Consider the following 21,165-nt stretch of genomic DNA (forward strand, 5'->3'; position numbering starts at 1 on the left):
GGTAGGTGGCAGTCAGTAGTCACGCCGAGGAAAGCCTCAAGTTGCCTTCACTATACAAGCTATAGGTAGGTGGCAGTCAGTAGTCACGCAGAGGAAAGCCTCAAGTTGCCTTCACTATACAAGCTATAGGTAGGTGGCAGTCAGTAGTCATGCAGAGGAAAGCCTCAAGTTGCCTTCACTATACAAGCTATAGGTAGGTGGCAGTCAGTAGTCAAGCAGAGGAAAGCCTCAAGTTGCCTTCACTATACAAGCTATAGGTAGGTGGCAGTCAGTAGTCACGCCAAGGAAAGCCTCAAGTTGCCTTCACTATACAAGCTATAGGTAGGTGGCAGTCAGTAGTCATACACAGGAAGCCTCAAGTTGCCTTCACTATACAAGCTATAGGTAGGTGGCAGTCAGTAGTCACACAGAGGAAAGCCTCAAGTTGCCTTCACTATACAAGCTATAGGTAGGTGGCAGTCAGTAGTCACGCAGAGGAAAGCCTCAAGTTGCCTTCACTATACAAGCTATAGGTAGGTGGTAGTCAGTAGTCAAGCCGAGGAAAGCCTCAAGCTGCCTTCACTATACAAGCTAAAGGTAGGTGGCAGTCAGTAGTCACGCCGAGGAAAGCCTCAAGTTGCCTTCACTATACAAGCTATAGGTAGGTGGCAGTCAGTAGTCATGCAGAGGAAAGCCTCAAGTTGCCTTCACTATACAAGCTATAGGTAGGTGGTAGTCAGTAGTCACGCAGAGGAAAGCCTCAAGTTGCCTTCACTATACAAGCTAAAGGTAGGTGGCAGTCAGTAGTCACGCAGAGGAAAGCCTCAAGTTGCCTTCACTATACAAGCTATAGGTAGGTGGCAGTCAGTAGTCACGCAGAGGAAAGCCTCAAGTTGCCTTCACTATACAAGCTATAGGTAGGTGGTAGTCAGTAGTCAAGCCGAGGAAAGCCTCAAGCTGCCTTCACTATACAAGCTAAAGGTAGGTGGCAGTCAGTAGTCACGCCGAGGAAAGCCTCAAGTTGCCTTCACTATACAAGCTATAGGTAGGTGGCAGTCAGTAGTCATGCAGAGGAAAGCCTCAAGTTGCCTTCACTATACAAGCTATAGGTAGGTGGTAGTCAGTAGTCACGCAGAGGAAAGCCTCAAGTTGCCTTCACTATACAAGCTATAGGTAGGTGGCAGTCAGTAGTCACGCCGAGGAAAGCCTCAAGTTGCCTTCACTATACAAGCTATAGGTAGGTGGCAGTCAGTAGTCATGCAGAGGAAAGCCTCAATTTGCCTTCACTATACAAGCTATAGGTAGGTGGCAGTCAGTAGTCACGCAGAGGAAAGCCTCAAGTTGCCTTCACTATACAAGCTATAGGTAGGTGGCAGTCAGTAGTCACGCCAAGGAAAGCCTCAAGTTGCCTTCACTATACAAGCTATAGGTAGGTGGCAGTCAGTAGTCACGCCGAGGAAAGCCTCAAGTTGCCTTCACTATACAAGCTACAGGTAGGTGGCATTTAGTAGTCACGCAGAGGAAAGCCTCAAGTTGCCTTCACTATACAAGCTATAGGTAGGTGGCAGTCAGTTGTCAAGCAGAGGAAAGCCTCAAGTTGCCTTCACTATACAAGCTATAGGTAGGTGGCAGTCAGTAGTCATGCAGAGGAAAGCCTCAAGTTGCCTTCACTATACAAGCTATAGGTAGGTGGCAGTCAGTAGTCATACACAGGAAGCCTCAAGTTGCCTTCACTATACAAGCTTTAGGTAGGTGGCAGTCAGTAGTCAAGCAGAGGAAAGCCTCAAGTTGCCTTCACTATACAAGCTATAGGTAGGTGGCAGTCAGTAGTCACACAGAGGAAAGCCTCAAGTTGCCTTCACTATACAAGCTAAAGGTAGGTGGCAGTCAGTAGTCACGCCGAGGAAAGCCTCAAGTTGCCTTCACTATACAAGCTATAGGTAGGTGGCAGTCAGTAGTCAAGCAGAGGAAAGCCTCAAGTTGCCTTCACTATACAAGCTAAAGGTAGGTGGCAGTCAGTAGTCAAGCAGAGGAAAGCCTGAATTGATACAGGTCTTAAATGTTTCCCACTTTTGTGAAACCAACAGGAACAGAAATTTAGAAAGAGGTTCCTGGCATATCTAAGGGACGCAACTTGTATATGTTTGTTGTTGTATTTTTTTATAAATATAGTATTGCATGACAAAACATTACGGGTACTTATGCTTTGTTCCACTATGTGTGTGTTTGTTTATGAAATATAGTATGGAACAGCTGAAATATTCTTCACGATTGTATCTTCAGAGCAAGTACTACAGTCTGATGAAAAGAGTCTGTTTGGGTCACTGCCGACTCGGCAGGCTGACTTGCTCGGGTCGCTGGTGCGGTTCGGGGCAGTTGTGAGTCAGGTGATGTCCCCAGACCAGGTGCGGCAACACTGCGTCAGGCTGCTCTCGGGTAGGTAGCTGTAATCTTAGTGAGCATACCATCAGATTTGTATGTGTGGATAACCCATCACTTAGCTGTAATTGATGAGCGCACCATCCAAATTGTATGTGTGTAGCGACCACTTTAGGTGGAAGTGTGACATTTTGGCATAAATCAAGTTGCTTGGTTGCCAACTTTTAAATGCTACTCAGAGATCAATACAATACTCTGCTCATACACAAAGCATCTTGACAAATGATTTGTTCACAAATTTTGTATGTAGTTTCCAGTTTGCAATTATGTTAACAAGATTTGATGGTTCTAAATCCCATTTGAAACTGCTGTGTTTGTTAAACAACATGTTGAATGCCGGTCCCATGTTGAAGCAGGTATAAAATCAGTTCTTATAAGAGGTTTTTGGATGTGCCATAGCTCATTTTCTTTTCAATGTAGATTAATATTCTGTGTTGTATGACAGCGAGAACTCTGTTTTATGCATGCAAGTGTCCATTTGTCTGGATGCAGGATCACATTTGCAACAAACACTACTCAAGATGATGTTATGATTCAGATTGTGCTGATCAAGTGATTAATTGCTTTGTGTTCAGCCTTGATACCGAATGAACTGGAGAAGAGGAACAAGGAATCGCCATGTCTACTTGACCTTGACCTCTTCCACTATCTGGTGACCTTGACCATGACCCTGCCGACCCTGTATGCAGAGCAGCTGAAGTCTATCTCCACCCTGCCAACAGGGGGCCTCAACAACAAGCATGCTCTGCAGCTGGTGCTGACAGCTCACATCACTCAGCTGATGCTCGCCTTCGATGAGCCGCCACAAGGTATGTAGTGATGGGTTGGAGGAAGACGAATTGTAGACGAAAACTTTACTCAAACAAGTTGATCGAATGATGAGGTCCTATGTTGCAGCATATCAGGATTAAAGTTTAATTTAACAATAATCGCCTATATTATGCAGGGATTTAGCTAGGATTCCAAACTAAGTGTCCTTGGCAGGCAATTTGGGAAAAATCGTTATTTTGTTCAAAGTTGGGATTTTATTAAGTTCTTATTTTCCAAAATTAGCATTCATTTGTAACTTTACATTCAATGCTAAACTAAGTATGAAAGCCTTTTTCTCTATATAAGTCATTACCAGTGACATACAAGTCACCTATCCAGACATAATATTAGTGATAACTAGATCAGTGCGAATGTGAAATGTCTAGTTCCAATTTGGGATTTTTTGCTGCTTTTTGCTGAAGACTTGGGGCTGAATATCAGCCTCTAGGTTGGTCTAGATGAATTCCTGATCATGTTCTTTGTATGTGTGTTTACTCATGTCACCTTGACATTCCAGAGCCAATGGAAGTTGAAGGGGAGACCGAGGGACAGTCGCTGGTCCGAGTGTACAACAAGCTCCGAGAGTGTGCAGGGTAAGCTGTCACTGCTTTCACACCTCCTAGAAATATTATAGTGCAAAGACCCATTTGCTCCGATTATGTTTCTAGGTTTGTGGTGGTAAACGTCTGAGACCTGCATCACTTCAGGCTTTTCTCCCACACTTCGCTGACATACTGTGATAAAACTGAAATACTGTTCAAAGTGGCATTAAAACCAACTCTTTCACTCACTTTCAGGCTGAAAGAATTGTAGATTATATCCTCATAATTTTTTTTTCTTGATACTATTTTTTAAAATGTTTATTAAAACATTAGCTGAACTATTCAAGTGAAAAGATGCAGTTCCCTAATATTGCTAAAGTTATCCTGTCTTGGCATGACAGAATAGCTAGAGTAAAATGAATGAATCGGGTGGTCCTTACCTTCTTTTGAGCAGTATATTTCTTGCACGTTGTATGGCCAACTGTATCTGTTGTCAGTGATTGTGATGTGCATGTTTGTCATCTCGCAGCACGAAGACGGACCAGTCTCCATCTCCCCACCAGCTGCTGCAGTACATCCACCATTCTGCTCTCCCCTTCCTCCGCTGTGCCGCCATCCTCTACCACTACGTCACCGGCGTCATCGCACCAGAGGATCTCCATATTGAGGGTGAGCACAGTCGTACTTCAACTCACGACCCGTGAAGATCCGGGGTAGAATAGGTCTTCAGCAACCCATTCTTGCGTTGCTGTAAAAAGCTCGCTGACTTGGTTGATGCATGTCATTGTATTCCAATTGCGTGGATCGATGCTCATGATGTCAATCACTGGATTGTCTGGTCCAGACTCGATTATTTACAGACCGCCATCATATAGCTGCAATAATGCTTTGTGCGGTGTTCAACAACAAACAAACTGCCACTCATATTTATTCTTTCTTATTCCTATTTATGTTACAAATTGGACATACCTCATGTTTCAACCCTCAGCACTGTAGGACTGAGAAAAGCTTTGTACTGCTGTCTCTCAGAGCTTTGTTTTCATCTGTGGTTTAATTCTCTGCTGTCGCCCTTTTAGTCAAATGTTATTTGATTGTTTGATCGTATCTAAATGTCAAATGACTGCAACACAATTGCTGTATATGATATGGTGCACCATACACATTAAAGAAAGAACGCACAACCGGTCAGTCTTTGCAGGGGAAGGGATTCCTCCCTAGCATGAACAGAACTAACCCAGAATTTGTACCTTTCAGGGAAAAAGACCCATGAGTTTGAGATTCTGTGTCGGTACCTGGCTCTGCCTGTCTGCATGTCGGAGCTGTTTGAGAAGCAAGGCGACATCACAAGCACTCTAATCCAGAGGCAAGATTCTTTTGATATTGATCTGGCATTATGTGTTTGCTCAACTGGTCACTCGGAGACCTACTTGCAGTATGTGTGAAGTGTGTCACCAACAGATCAGGGTGCACAGGTGCACAAAAAAAATAATAGTCTTGGTTCTCAGGCACCTCGTGCATCATCATAAAGTCTGCCGCACTTTTCGTTTTTATTTCCATATAAAAAAAACAACAAAATAAATTCTAATGTTTAAAAACATTGCAATCCAATATAACACAGTTACTTCCCTTTTCATGCACACTGCTTTACTGTGCATCTTGTATTATGGTCATGGTGGCAATAGGACTTTACATTCTTGTTTATGCATTGAAGCCTATCCCAGATTGATTGTACACACAGTTTATTGGGTTGCATACTAGTTTGAACAAGCCCCCCCTCCCCCCCAAAAAACAACAAAAAACGACACAGCCCGCCCACCCACACATGATTTCAAAAGGCATTGCCTGAGAACCAATTCTTTTATTTTTTCATTCCCTGTGAATGTTTGATTGATGTTAGTTGGTCTTGTTTACCTCAGTTGGTGCTGCAGTCGGAAGCTGAAGGAGCGCCTGTCGGCCAGCAGCGTCCAGCTGGTCCACTACCCCCTGCAGGTCAACACGCTGGTGGTGCTCCCCCAGGACTTCAGCGAACTCATCAACCAGGTGTCCACCTTCACGTGAGTACCCTCACCAATTCATGTCACTACCCTGCCAAATCCTGTCATTGAGTCCAGTGACCTTGTTTCTTGGCCTGTTTGTCCGGTGGCATCTGTAAACACCTCCTTAGAAATCACTGGACCAATGATGCTGAAATTTCACGTGCTAGTTCCCACCAGTGGTGATGCTTGAATTTCTTCAAAAAGTGTGAATCTGATTTTCAATATGGCCGACATGGCAGCTATACTGAAAAATCTGTTTATGGAAATTTAGTTTCTTGTTTCATATTTGTTAATAGTTTTGGCAACTTTTGTTAAGTAACCATCTTATAGCTGGAAAATTGCTTTGTGAGGTGTTTAACAACAAACAAACCAACAAACTTTGTAACAAATAGATTGTTGAACACTTATCCAGGTGAGCTACAGTGCCATAGCACTATATTTTACATTAATGAGGTGTGTATGTCACTAAAACTGTTGTTTAGTTCAAAATTACAGAAAGCTATTTAAACTCCTTTGTAGCCATAGTAACAATTTTCACATAATGTTCCACCCCACACTATTGATTGAGTGTTTCTCAGACAATATACCAGCTGGATAATGAGCAAATATAGCTGATGGTGCTGTAATGTCAAACCAGTGAGAGGTTAACGTGTCTCTCTTGTTGGTACCCAGGTGCCCCAAGTCGGACGGAGATGACAGCCGTGCCCCGACAATGTGCCTGGCCTGTGGACGGATGTTGTGCTCACAGAGCTACTGTTGTCAGACTGATCTAGATGGGCTGTCAGTCGGCGCCGCCACAGAACATGCAGCTAGGTGCGGCGCTGGAATTGGCATCTTCCTGCGGTAAGTTTACCCACACCCTGGGGATTCAGGGTTAGCAGTAGTCCTTAGCAACCTGTGCTTGTCTCAAGAGGCAAGTTAATGGATCGGGTGGTCGACTGGTCACTTAGTTTACAGCTTGTCAGTGTACCCAACTGCGTGGAACATTGTATACAATATCAGTCATTTGATTGTCTGGTTTAGAGTGTGGCTTTAAAACAATACCCACATGCACAAACATACACACGTCAACCAATTGTGTTAGTGGAGATGTGGCCATGGCGATATGTGTTGGACAGAGAGTAACTGGATGGATGCTGATGAGGCATAATCAAGCATCAAGTCGGTCAGTCTTGTGGTACTTCATTTATAAAGTTGCAAATCAATTTGTAATATGTATGTAGTTTGTTATTACATGAACAATAGTATTCATAACAGCGTCGAAATTGGCACTAGTCCTGTAGTCCTTGCCAAACTGCCCAATAGTTAAGGTATCATAAGGACTAGTAGAAATTTGCCCTTTTTAAGGGTTTTGCTATATGTTATCATTATAAGGACTAGTGGATCAAACATGTTAGTTTCTACCGCTGCATAAGTATTAGGTTACTACTCCTTGAGCATGTTGAGGTGGTAGGTGGATGGGGTAAGTCTAGGTTTGATACAGGCACTGTTTGCTACATCCATATTTGTTGTATGTGTAGGTAAGACATTTTTGTCGAGAACTTAACATTCTCTTTCTGATTAAATCCTCCTTGGGGCACTTATTGCATTTTCCTTGCTCAAGAAAATCTACATGACATAGTTGTAACTATTTTCCTTAATAAAAAATGTTACCACACAAAAAACTTCGTTTTTGGATGATATACGACCACCCTTACGGGGCCTCACCCCCAACGGCGCCTCACGCCAGGGGGAGCAACTCTCACCCAAATCACTTTCCTTATGTCATCTGTAAGAGACAGACGTGTTGATTTTTCACACAAGACAAAAATAAGAGAAATCTATCGTTCGACAAGAACCATGGCTGACCAAACTGTATGTATGGTACATTTCTTTCATTGCAAAGGCGTAATACCTCGCATTGTGAAGTTATAGAGTTGTAATAATACGCCACGTGCACGGTACCTTTGAATTCAAATGGCCGTAATGGCGTCCATATTGTAGTTCCATGTAATAAAGTTCCATGTAACACCAAGGCCATTAAGAAACGGCTTGGGGTTTTGTTATATCATACAGCATTGGTCTACAATTTTTTCCTTTACAAAACCCAAGGTGGTGTGTTAATTCATAAACTACACTTACCTTTTTTTTTACGGGTTTTACACCTTAGCGCGTAACACGCCCCTTTGGTGTTATAATTATACTACACATTGGCTATTAGTATCGCGTTACAAATCGCATTCTACATTACGCCTTTGCTTCTAGTTTCACAATTTATGCACGTATCTTTCCGATCTTTATATCGCACTGATACACGTTGATACCCTTCCCGCCCACCTCAGAAATTACGGTCTTGTTTACAAGACCTTCAAACTGTGTACGGGTTGTTCTAAGACAGGCACGAACGCTGCCTAATATGTCTGGCGGAGGACATTGCCTTTACCCCCCGGGGCCCCCAAAAAGAGACAAGTTGACTTGTTCCACTTTAAAGAGGTCTATTAAAGGCGGGGGTAGATATCATATCTACTAAGACATCCCCCCCCTCCCCATCTAAAAAGGGTAAAAAAAAGCTGCCGAGATTGTCTCCCCCGCTCTCTCTCCGGGGGCCGGGGGAGAAGGCTCGAGGGTCCCCATAGTAAGCACTGCACCCTCTCCTGCACTGTCTTTGGCAGACTTTTCTGCGTTACTTAAGTCGCAGATGGCGTCGATGATGGAGGAGGTAAAGTCTCAGCTCCGAGAGGAGATGCGGACCGAGCCTTCCCCGTTGTCGGCGCCGGACGCGGCTTCGAGACCTTGTGATATGCCCGGCGTCGGCCGAGGCAGGCCACTTGGTCTCGGGGACGATCTCAGACCGGGCTTCGGCGCCGGCTCGAGGTCGCTCCCCAGCGGAGGGGTGGCGGGCGCCGGCCCGTGCACTACCGACGCACAATTTTTCCCTAGCGGAGCCAGACGCCTCTTCCGATTCGTAACCCGGAGCCAGGGGGGTTCGCTTGGTCTCGGGGACGATCCGAGACCGAGCTTCGGCTCCGGCTCGAGGTTGCTCCCCAGCGTAGTGGTGGCGGGCACCGGCCCGTGCACTACCGACGCACAATTTTCCCTAGCGGAGCCAGACGCCTCTTCCGAGGCCGAGGCTTCCACTACTGGATACCTAGCCCGGAGCCAGGTTGGTTCCCTTTGTTTCGGGGACGATCCGAGACCGAGCTTCGGCTCCGGCTCGAGGTCGCTCCCCAGCGTAGTGGTGGCGGGCACCGGCCCGTGCACTACCGACGCACAATTTTCCCTAGCGGAGCCAGACGCCTCTTCCGAGGCCAAGGCTTTCACTAGTGGATACCTAGCCCAGTGCCAGGTGGGTTCCCTTGAACCTCCGGCACCTCGGCACCGGGACTCGGCCTCGGGCCGGGTGCAGAGACACGTGCGGGACAGGATTGTCCAGGTACTGCCTCAGGTGGCTGCGCCCATGCCAGAGTCGGAGACACCCAACTTGACTAAGGTCAAGCAGGGCCGGCGGTTGCCCCCCCTTTCCCGTGTGCGGTGCGGAGTTGAAGGCTGCTTACATATGCTTTGAGGAGCAATATCATAATGCATGCCAACAGCTCCGTGTGTCCGTACACTCCGCGTATCTGTCGGCTGTACAGAGGGAGTTAGCGGGAGAGGGGCCGGCCGACTCTTCGGAGTTGGCCGCGCAACTAACGGAAGTTCAGTTATCTTGCGCGGGACGCTATTCGTAGCTGTGCCTCGCAGATGATGTGCGCTGTTATGGGCATGCGCAGGCGGTGGATGTCGGTATCTAAATACTCGACTTACACACGCCAAGACCTACTTGCTTTGCCGTATAAGAGGGTGCCACCCTCTTCCCTGGGGCTCAGCAGGTGGTCCGAGAGGCTGCTCAATTGTATACTTCCATCAAAGACTCATAAGGCCTTGTTGGAGGTACCAAGCGTTAAAACCGCGTAAGCGGGCCTCTCCAATTGTCCCCTCCTACGCTAACGCACGGGTCAGACGTCCACACCTGCTTGGAAGCCGCGCTTCCTTCAGGTATAAGGGCGCCGGGAGGAGCAAGAGAGGCACGGGCCGGGGCAAGGCAGCTGGTCGAGGCCAACAGCTTTTTCGCGGGGCTGGGAACGATGGGTTCCCATTAGCACCCGAAGAGCCCCGGGTGAACCCACAGTCGCAAGTTATCGAACTGCAGACAGCCGGGGTCCACTGCCTCCAGCCGGATGTCCCCGTAGGCGGCCGACTGGCTCTATTCCTGAAGGAATGGGAGACAGTTACATCACAATCCCCGGACCCCGTCCATTTTAAGGGATGGCCATTTGCCTCGGTGGAAAACTCATCCGCTCCTCCACTTTTCCGGGATAAAGCACACTCCGGTGCCTGCTACCCGAGAGAAGGCGGAATTCCTCCGTGCCGAGGTCGACGCACTTCTTATGAAAGCTGCGATCGAACCGGGTCCCGAGGGACAGGAAAGCGAGGGCTTCTACTCGACTTGTTTCCTAGTCACCAAACAGTGATCTCAACTGTCGAGACAGGAGATAGGCGTATTTTAAGTCTATTGACGTTAGCCAATCTCCACATACCAATACACCCCGAGTTCAAGAAATACCTGAGGTTTTCTTTCGACGGGAGGTGTTATCAGTTCAGGGTTCTACCATTCGGGATCTCCACGGCCCCGAGGGTGTTCACCAAGCTGATGTTGATTCCCGCCCAAGTGGCCAGGTCAAAAGGTCGGTTCTGCAAAATCCGTACCTCGACGACTGGTTACTAAGAGCTCTATTGCAATCCCTGAGTCAGATAGCTACACAACAAGTGATAGATATTCTGATCACTCTAGGGTGGATGGTCAATCTCAAGAAGTCAGATCTGAGCCCCACTCAGAATCTAGTCTTCCTAGTGGCTAATTTCAACACGGTGAGAGGACGTGTATCTCTGTCACAAGATATCAAGTCCCTTAAGCGCAAGTCACACTGCTCGTACATGGCTCCAGTTACTGGACAACATGGCGGCGACAGTGGATTTGGTCTGGCGGGCGCGCTTGAGAATGAGTCCCATTCAACAAGCACTCCGTCGACTTTGGGCGAACTCGGAAGATCTCGAGACTGTGCTCGAGACTCCGTAGTGGCTCATTACACACCTCCAGGGACCGAGGTCGGGAATCACTCCCGTTCCGTCTCTCACAGTTCAAACAGACGCGTCACTTTCCGGCTGGGGAGGCGTTCTGAATGATCACACTGCCTCGGGACTATGGTCCCAGCAGGAGATCAAACTGCATATCAATGTGCTAGAACTGAGAGCGGTCAGGTTGGTGTTCCAACGCTTCCCGGATCTGCTTCGTGGCCAAGTGGTTCGTCTAGAGATGGACAACCAAACGGCGATGACTTACATCCGGAAGCAGGGGGGAACGGCGTCTCCGTCGCTTCGACGAAAGACGTGGCAGTTCCTACTATAGTGCGACTCTCACGATATCAGGGTGCTACCTGTTTATCTCCCGGGGGTGGACAACGTCCGTGCGGACGCTCTGTCTTGCCGGATCCTCGCTCCTCACGAGTGGAGGCTCGACCCGGGGATATTCGGGATTTTCTCCCTGTTATACAGGTCGTTACAGGTGGATCTGTTTGCGTCTGGGTTAAATAACCAGACACCAAGGTCCTGTCTCAGCTAGGCACTCAGCCTGCGCGACTAATTGTGCTCCTGGCACCTCTTTAGTCGGCGCAGAGTGGGTTTCAAGTAATACTCAGGTTTCTGGCTCAGCCTCCTGTTATATTACCTTTACGACCGGACCTCCTATCCCAGAACGGGGCCCTCCACCCGAATCTCAGGATTCAATGGGTGGCTTGGCCACTGTCAGGAATCGCCTCCAGAAGAGCGGTATTCCTGCACGAGTTGCAGACACAATACTGGCTTCGCGGAGGGATTCGACAAACGTTCAGTACGATAGATAGGCCTGCTATGCGCCCTGGTGTGTCGATAGAGGGATTGCAGATCTTTTTTCTGCAGATCTCGTATCCGTGCTTGAGTTTCTCCAGTCGCGACTAGATGACGGCCTGGCCGCATCAACAGTCCGAGGGTACTCTACAGCTATCGCAGCTTTTCACGTCCCTGTCGACGGGGCACTTCTGGGTGCACACCCATTAGTGCAGCGCTTTTTAGCAGGTGTGGACAGGATCCGACCGCCAGTCCGGCGGATCAGTCCCCCTTGGGACTTGTCAATCATTCTCGATTGGCTGTCCGGTACTTCCTTTCGGGATCTGTCGTCTCTCTCTCTTCAGCTGTTGAGCTGGGAGACGGCGTTCCTTGTGGTGGTAACGTCCGGCAGACGGGTAGGCGACATTCGTGTTATGTCAGCCGATCCCAAAATAACTGTCTTCCATGGGGTCGATAAATATCACCGGGACAGTCAGTTTTCGTCTACCGGACTATTACCGTCCTAGGGTCGCACACGATTCCACGTGAACGGCTCCTATTGAGCTACCTGCTCTATCACAGCCTTCCTCGTCGGGGACCACTGCAAGACATGCTCATGTCTTGGATGTCCGCACGACTCTCAAGGCCTATATCAGCAGAAATATGGGTGTCCGTAAGGATAACCAACTATTTTGCTGTTACTGCGGTAGGAAGGTTGGCTCACCTGCGAGTAAACAATCTATCTCGAGGTGGATAGTTTCAACCATTTGTACAGCGTATACGCTTACAGGCAGGGACCCCCCTACCAGGTTGAAGGTTCATTAGGTTAGAGCAGTGGCTGCGTCAAAAGCGTACGCCGCGGCTCTGCCCATTGAGCAGATCTGCTCCGCGGCTATTTGGAGCCAGCCGAGCACGATTCATCAAACCTTACCAACTCGACAAACACTCAAGCGAGCGTACTCGGTTTGGTCAGTCAGTTCTCCGAACTGGGCAAAGTTCTAATCTCTAGCTGATTGAGCATTTGAGATTTTAGACAGTCTTCCGGTTATACTGCTCAGTAATGGTCCGGATTTTATCTTCTGCGGTCGATAAATATCAGTCCTTACTACTCGATAATACTCGTATTTTGCGCACGCACTCCTTCGATCCTCGGGGACCCTCTGGCCTAGCTCAGCGCTGGTTATGGTCTCTCGTGATCTACGCCCTTATATCACTTGTTCAAAAAAGTGTGGGGGGGGTGGGGGGGGGGTGGGACAAGCCACAAAAACAGGCTTTATCATAATATATGGTCGACCACGCCCTGTCTCTAGCCCCCGCCTTTCGACGGTGGTGCCTCACGATAAGGTTGGTTCCATTTATTGAACTCAATATTTTATTCTGTTGAATAATCAAATACGATGTATTTATTTACGCCTGTTGCTGACGGATGCCACTTCCTAGATTATCTTTGGGAGTCTGTCTTGATGCAATAAGTGCCCCAAGGAGGATTTAATCAGAAAGAGAATTTTACAAACCTGTAGAGGTTATGAATTCTCTGATGAAATCCTCCTTGGGGCACGGCCACCCACCTCCCCACATTCCGTCAGCATTTGACATATGGAAAGTGATTTGGGTGAGAGTTGCTCCCCCTGGCGTGAGGCGCCGTTGGGGGTGAGGCCCCGTAAGGGTGGTCGTATATCATACAAAAACGAAGTTTTTTGTGTGGTAACATTTTTTATTAAGGAAAATGGTTACAACTATGTCATGTAGATTTTCTTGAGCAAGGAAAATGCAATAAGTGCCCCAAGGAGGATTTCATCAGAGAATTCATAACCTCTACAGGTTTGTAAAAATTACTCTCGTATCAATTTAATAATAATTCTGAAATTTGTGTAGAATTTGAGTCTTGTGTGTACTGGCTGGTTGGCCAGTCCCCTGGTGTGTTCAGACGGTGATGCTCACACTATCAACCACCTGTCCATGACTCGTGTAAAGCAGGTCCATGTAATGTGTATGAAATATTGCTGACAGTGACATAAAGACTGACTGGCACGATTGTGTTGTATATGAGTGGACCATTGTATGGAGATGTGTGACTGTTTTAACTGGTGTGGTGGCACATGGTCGTGTGTACAGTGCACAGGTCACAAATCAGGTGAAGTTAAGTGACAGTGGTTGCAGAGATTAGTCAGATGGGTACCCATGTTTGACAGCTTGACTCCTGAGAGTTTTTAGGGCTTCAGGCTGCCACATGTGGTGACGCCTTAAGCAAGTGACATTGAATATGCCTCTGTTCAAGCAGCAGTGAGTGGGTACCTGGTAGGATGAGATGGTAATGGGACTGTTAACCTTCTAGTGCCTAACAGGTAGCTTGGGTAGTATACTCCCCAGGGAGCTGAGAATGACAATGGAGTGCACACTGATCGGGTAATAATGGTGCTCTGTGAGCATGCTTTAGACTGTGGATTTAGCGCAGGATGAAAATACACATCATTATTTTAACTGACGCACTGTTGCAGGGTGCGGGACTGCCAGATACTGCTGCTAGCAGGCAAAACCAAAGGCTGTTTCATAGCACCCCCATATCTGGACAACTATGGCGAGACTGATCAAGGGCTCAGGTAAGTCTAAATGATGCATATATACAAGTCATGCCCACTTAATAATGCATATATACAAGCTATGTAAACTTAATAAATACATATATACAAGTCATGCCCACTTAATTATGCATATATACAAGTCATGCCCACTTAATATTACATTAAGTAATACGTTACCACTGTTATACCGAGGCTGTTGTCTCCCACAACTGCTGCTATAGCGAAATCTACCACAGAGATCTCAATTACCTCATGCAGCACGTGCGTAGCCACCTAGCTGCCATGTGACACCCTTCACTCTTGTCTCTTCGCTTGCTCTAGCAAGACGTACAATAAACTGCTCAAGCGTTCCTGTTTCTCCGACCATTCGGTGATATTTATTACTGTTTATTCTCTCTAATATACTGTGCTTATACGGGGCGTTTGCTGTAACTACGCTTGGAAATATTTTCCCGCGAAAAGGGAATATTTTTCCCGCCCTTTTTTTCTATATACTTGCGGGGTGTCTCGTATGCACGTTGCGTCTTACGTTCCCCTGTTCTAGTATATCTAGGGGTTTTTACATCACTTATACCTCTATATGTTATATGTGTATGTTCTATATTCGCATTGCTCGTTTATTTTCTGGTGAAAATACTCGTTTGTGACTATTTGTGGTGCGTGTGTTGTAACCATGTTTTGCTCTTTGTTCATAGTACAAACAAAATGTCTGACATGGATGTTTCGCCGTCCTCCACCCCCTCTACCCCCGCAACCAGGAGCTGAGGGGTGTGCCGCAAGCGAGCGCTACTGGCTGTACGTGCAGTCCGTTTCCACCCCTGTGGTGGCCGGCTCGTCCGGTCGGGGTCCCCTTGTGGGCGGCCCGTGGGCTGTTTAAATGCTTCCCTGGAGTACGTTGCCTAGCACTCTCGGCACACACTTGCTCTTGTTGGGTCCCTGCATTGGCGCCTGGGTGCCGCTCCTAACCGGAGCGCGCCCCAGGCTGCTGCGGTCGGTAGGTCTAAGGGGTCGGGTTCTTCTTCCTCTGGGAAGAAGCCCCGCCCTGAGGGCTCCGGTATGGGCAATCAGCTGCCCTTTCGCGGGAAGACGGGGAACTGGGGGAAGCCCAAGTCGTCTAAGGACGGCAAGGGCCCCTCCAGGTGACTCTCATTGGAGGGGTTCGTATGCCGACAGCGCCAACTTCGGTTGGCCCTTAGGCGAACCCGAGTCACTTGGCCCTGGACAGTTGCGCCTGCCGCAGCCTGTCAGGGCCCCCTCTCCTTCCCCAGTGGGAGCCAGACTCCAGACTTACTGGGAGAATTGGGAACAAGTGTTCGACCACCCGTGGGTGGTCAACACGATTCGGTACGGCTATCGGCTAGATCTCAAAGCGAATCCGCCGCTCACTGTTGCCCCGTTGGCAGGTTTCGATTTGGAAACCAATCTTCCCATCCTCGCCGATGCCATTGGCAGGTTGGTGGAGAAGGGGCAGTACGGGAGTTAGCTCTACCAGAAATAACACCGGGGTTTTACTCCAGGATAATTCCCGTTCCCAAGGAGGACAGTGCCGAACTCAGAATGATTCACAACTTGAAATTGTTCAACGAGTTCTACCTGCGCAAGCCGCCCAAGTTCAGAATGTTGAGCTTGGCGGACCTGAAAGCACTGATCATGCTGGCCGACTGGCTCGCTTCGATCGACCTGAAGGATGCTTATCTGCATGTTCCGATTCACCCGGATCATCACAAGTATCTCAGGTTTGTCTTTCAAGGCAGGCACTACGAATGGGTTGTACTCCCATTCGGTCTTTCACTCTGCTCCCTGGCTGTTCACCCGGTTAACCACCCCCATAGTGGGGTTCCTCCACCGGAGGGGTGTCCGGTACTTCGCGTACCTGGACGACTCGCTAGTAGCAAATCGAATGACGGACACCCTGTCACGCCATCTCGTTTTCGCACGTCGGCTCTTGGAGCAATTGGGGTGGATTATCAATCTCCCCAAGAGCAAGTTAACCCCTTCTCAGAACTTGCAGTTCATCGGAGGCCGGTTCAACACGGTGTCCCATCGCCTCTTTGTCCCCCCAGACTGGTGGCACAAGATTCAGGCGATAATTGCCAAAGTCTTAGCGGTGCAACAGACTGTTCACTTTTGGGAACAGCTGTTAGGGCTACTTGTATCAGCCCAGGACTGCACCGAACGGGGTCGTCTCCAACTCCGCCCGCTGCAACGGTTTTTAATCCAGTTGTTAGCAACGGAGGTGAACAGTGCGACCATCGCCCTCCCGGATCGGCTCCGACCGCATCTGGAGTGGTGGACGGTCTCTATGCGGCCCTACCGGGCCACGTTGAACCTGTATACAGACGCCTCTCCAGTGGGTTGGGGCGCCCATCTAGAGGGGGAGGTGAGCTCGGGGCTGTGGTGCGTAGACGAACTAGGTCTTCACATCAATTGTCTCGAGGTTCAAGGCAGTTATCAACTCAGTCAATCACTGGAAGCATCGTCTCGTCGACGCCCGGCTCATGCTGGCGACCGACAACACAACGGTAGTGTCCTATGTGAACAAACTGGGGGGAACCCACAGTCACTCGCTACTCGATCTCACGTTCGAGTTTTACGCTCTGGTGGACAGTGTCCCGTGCCAGATACGCGCCCGTCACATCCCAGGTGTGCGGAACGTACTGGCTGACGCTCTATCGAGGCCTCAGAATCCAAGCCCCACAGAGTGGATGCTGAACCAAGTAGTGTTTCAGTGGCTGTGCGAACGTTTGGGTCGTCCGATGGTCGACCTGTTCGCAACGCGGTTCAACAATCAACTCCCGTTGTTTGTATCACCAGTCCCGGACCCGAGGGCCATCGATCACGATGCTCTCGCGTTAGACTGGACGGGCTTGGACGCTTATGCTTACCCGCCGACAGCGTTGATACCACACATTCTAAGCCGGCTCCGAGGAGTTCGCTGTCGAATGTTACTGATCGCGCCCATGTGGCCGAACAGATCGTGGTACCCCGACTTGCTGACCCAGGTCACGCAGTCGCCACTTCCACTGCCTGTGAGACCGGATCTCTTGATCCACCCTCACACCCGTCAGCTTCATCCAAACGCAGGGCAGTTCAATCTGCATGCGTGGATGTTGTCACCGAGTGTCTGAGGAGTAAAGGTTTTTCTCGCCGGGCGTCTCGGGCATACGTTAGTATGAATCGTGATTCTACCCAGAAGGTGTATAATGCACGTTGGGTTATTTTCACGAAGTGGTGTTGTAAACATCACATTCATTCGCCAGATAAGGTATCTGTGCAGGATATTGCTCGTTTCATGTCTCACTTGCGAGAGACCCGGAAACTCTCCGGGGGTTCCATTGCCAACTATGTCTCGTCTGTTGCTACGGTACGGGACGTTGCTATGGTTGCCAGTCTCTCCAAAGAGCCGGTGATACGGGGTATTATCAAGGGTTTCAAACAGCACGATCTTAAGAAGGGCCGCCTTCGGGCACCGGCCTGGGATCTTTCCCTAGTGTTGCAATCACTTACGGAAGCTCCGTATGAACCCTTGCATAGTGCTTCGTTCCGGCATGTGACTTGGAAAACAGCATTTCTCCTCTCCTTTGCCACGGCGGCACGTGTGTCCGAAATTCATGCACTCGATGTCGCCAAGGTACGATTCGATAGGGGTGATGAAGGAGCGGTCCGCCTGGGCCTGCTCATGGGCTTCGTCGCCAAGAATCAGAGCATCGGGCAAACGGAGAGAGAATTCACTGTAAGATCAATCAAAGAAATCTTACATCCTGCTGATACTGAGGACAGAGCGCTGTGTCCGGTTAGGGCCCTTAAGTATTATCTTAAGGCTTCGAATGAACGTAGACAAGGGCGTGACCGTCTGTTCATATCGTGTAACCCTAATCGCACGGTTGACATAACTCGCAACTCGATTGCGTTGTGGCTTCGTTCTGTCATCAATCTGGCGTACCGGTCTCGGGGGTTACCGGTAGCGGGGTCAAACCCACACGAGATCAGGGCGCTAGCGGCAACATTTGCCCTACACTCGAATATCTCTGTTCGCAGAATATAACGAGGTTGTAACTGGCGTTCTGACTCGGTTTTTGGCAATCATTACCTCAAACAGGTCGCTGATGCCGTCGTGGAGAGTGTGCACCGTCTTGGCCCGCGGATCGCGGGGCAAGCGGGCACCTAAGGGGTGTGCCCAGCGCAATTCCGAACTCCTCAGGCGTCAGACCTTGCACGGTGGTCAATCTGGGTCGACTCCAATGTTCCCACTGCCGTGGGTACAGGAGTTGGGGTCCCGCAAACCAGCGCACTCACACCACAGGTGAGGGCGGCTTTTTGTGTGCTTTGTCCTTATTTGTATTTTGACAATTATGTATTTAATTGTCTGTCGTGTATCCCAACCTTGTGATGCATGCTTACAAATACTGGAATTAGGTCACGCGCCTAATGCATACTTTAAGTAGGCTTGCTCTGGGATATACGGTCTGAATGAAATTAATTTCCCTCTTTTTGACTGTTTAACCTGATCTAAGATTAAGCTCACGCGGATACAGTGTTCTCATCCGCTGCGGCGATGAAATACCTATCCAGTGGGGCCGTTTGGAGTCACCAATCGTTTTGGCAATGACGATTGAGCCTTACGGTATGCGCTTGACAGTGCTTTGGTATTCCTATAGGGTAACGCCTAGCTAGGTGCATGCGCATCGAGTGCTTCCGCCTTGGTGTTTACTTCCGCTGGTCGGAAGGAACGCTAGCAGTCAGGATTCGGGTTGTAGGTGCTCCCCACCGCCTACTGTGGTAGTCAGCCTCGGTATAACAGTGGTAAAGTATTACTTAATGTATTTGTAGAATTTTCCTATTCGGAATATTCTATAAGTAATACGTTACCACTGGGCTGCTGCCCGCCCGTCCGTCCCCCGAGCACTTGCTCTCGCAAGAGACAAGAGTGAAGGGTGTCACATTGCAGCTAGGTGGCTACGCACGTGCTGCATGAGGTAATTGAGATCTCTGTGGTAGATTTCGCTATAGCAGCAGTTGTGGGAGACAACAGCCTCGGTATAACAGTGGTAACGTATTACTTATAGAATATTCCGAATAGGAAAATTCTACAAAATGCATATATACAAGTCACGCCCACTTAATAATGCATATATATATATACAAGTCATGCCCACTTAATAATGCATATATACAAGTCACGCCCTCTTAATAATGCATATATACAAGTCATGGTCACTTAATAATGCATATATACAAGTCACGCTCTCTTAATTATGCATATATATACAAGTCATGCTCTCCTAATAATGCATATATACAAGTCATGGCCACTTAATAAAGCATATATATACAAGTCATGCCCACTTAATAATGCATATATGTATACTAGTCATGCCCACTTAATAATGTACACACAAGTCATGATGAAACTACAGACTCTTGATAATCTTTGGGATCTCACCTTTATTTCACAGTGTTTTGGCCTTCAGTGCGTCACATATCAGATTAATAGATGGTGTCACTGTGACTGGATGGTTGAGTGTTTGCTCATATCGTGGTAGCTTGGATCAGTGTCAAATCCTCATCACAACATTGTCAGCATTTTTAATGCATAACTGGACTAAATTTTCTAAGACACCGATAAACAGGAATGATAAAGAGAGGGTCATTATTTAGCCCTACACTGAATGCTACAAATGCAAGAGCGTCTTTTTCATCAACTGGTATGAAGTCTGCTTATAGTGTTGCAATTGAGACACACCACTCGAAGATACTGTAGTCAAAATAGAGACTAAGCAGTAAAGTGCACCCTCCCATACCTACCCCCACCTCCTTCCTCCCCAGAAGGGGCGGTCAGACTTTGTTGCCTGACCAGAAGGTGGAAACAAAATACCAATTGTAATTGGGAAAGTTGGCAGTTGTGTTCATGTGTAAAATCACTGAGAGGTGAGGAATACCTGGAAGATGTTTCAGACATTTCTACACAAGGAGTGATTTGAGTGATGCATGTTGGTGTGGGAAGTGCTGATGGGGAAAATATGTGTGCAAAGTCTACTCACAATCAATATGTACAGAAGTCGTCATGAGATGTATGCATGTGTGTTGTAGGCGCGGGAACCCTCTACGCCTGTGTGAGGAGAAGTACAGGGGCCTACAGAAACTCTGGTTCTCTCACGCCATCCCGGAAACCATCGCACACAACCTGGAGTTTAACAGCAACTTCACTGCCATAGAGTGGCAGAATCTCTGAGGATTACTCAACTTAGTCTCATTCTGTTAAAGTTATTATTGAAAGTTATTGTCACGTTATATCCCGAAGAGTTGATTCCCTTGTTACAGTAACTTACTCAGGAAGGTCCCCGAGAACATATTTGATGTGAGGCCATGGACTGAGGGAGACACTTACAGTTTACATATCACAGTCGATTGTAGCTATTTCTTTCCCCTGCCTTGATGCACTATATCTCTTGTACAGTCATGTATATCAAACCACGCACACAGTTTTTGCATTTTATAACAGTATTTGCATTGAGTTGTCAAACCAAAGAAGTGGCATTTATAGCTTCAGTCGGAAGGTAGAAGGCAGACTGGAGTGACCTTCAGTTTTTCGTTTCTTTTATTTGTAACCAATTTGTGTCTCTTTCTGAACAACTACAAAACCTGGTTCTTTGTGACCCAGAGAGCAGGGACACAGGTGCCCAGTCATCTTACGAGCCCCGATTGGCTGTGTAGAGTTGCATCCCTTAGGCACGCCAAAACTTAAGATCATGGGTTTGAATCCTGGTTCACTCCAATTAGTCTCCAGATTTGTCAGCATCATACTCGTGCTTTTGGGTTCACTAAAGTGGTAAACGTCTGAGACCTGCATCACTTCGGTCTTCAATCCCACATCAAGCTGACACGCCATGATATAAC

The 21,165-nt window shown here is 48.1% G+C and overlaps 1 protein-coding gene across 2 annotated transcripts in view; it reads left to right on the forward strand.

Moving 5' to 3' along the window:
- The window catches only part of LOC124148498 (E3 ubiquitin-protein ligase UBR2-like), a 76,504-nt gene extending 55,943 nt beyond the window's left edge, over positions 1-20,561 (forward strand). For both annotated transcript variants that reach the window (XM_048403546.1, XM_048403547.1), the window contains exons 39-47: positions 2,263-2,415; positions 2,994-3,227; positions 3,746-3,821; positions 4,300-4,439; positions 5,025-5,133; positions 5,687-5,824; positions 6,479-6,649; positions 14,185-14,286; positions 20,359-20,561. In XM_048403546.1, the coding sequence (XP_048259503.1) occupies positions 2,263-2,415; positions 2,994-3,227; positions 3,746-3,821; positions 4,300-4,439; positions 5,025-5,133; positions 5,687-5,824; positions 6,479-6,649; positions 14,185-14,286; positions 20,359-20,500 (1,265 nt within the window). In that variant the 3' untranslated portion in view covers positions 20,501-20,561. The remainder of the gene's footprint in view (positions 1-2,262; positions 2,416-2,993; positions 3,228-3,745; positions 3,822-4,299; positions 4,440-5,024; positions 5,134-5,686; positions 5,825-6,478; positions 6,650-14,184; positions 14,287-20,358) is intronic.
- Positions 20,562-21,165: the final 604 nt, after the last annotated feature.

The sequence above is a fragment of the Haliotis rufescens genome, unplaced genomic scaffold, assembly GCF_023055435.1.
Source record: "Haliotis rufescens isolate VD_foot unplaced genomic scaffold, xgHalRufe1.0.p SCAF_3, whole genome shotgun sequence".
NCBI classification, from domain to species: domain Eukaryota; kingdom Metazoa; phylum Mollusca; class Gastropoda; order Lepetellida; family Haliotidae; genus Haliotis; species Haliotis rufescens.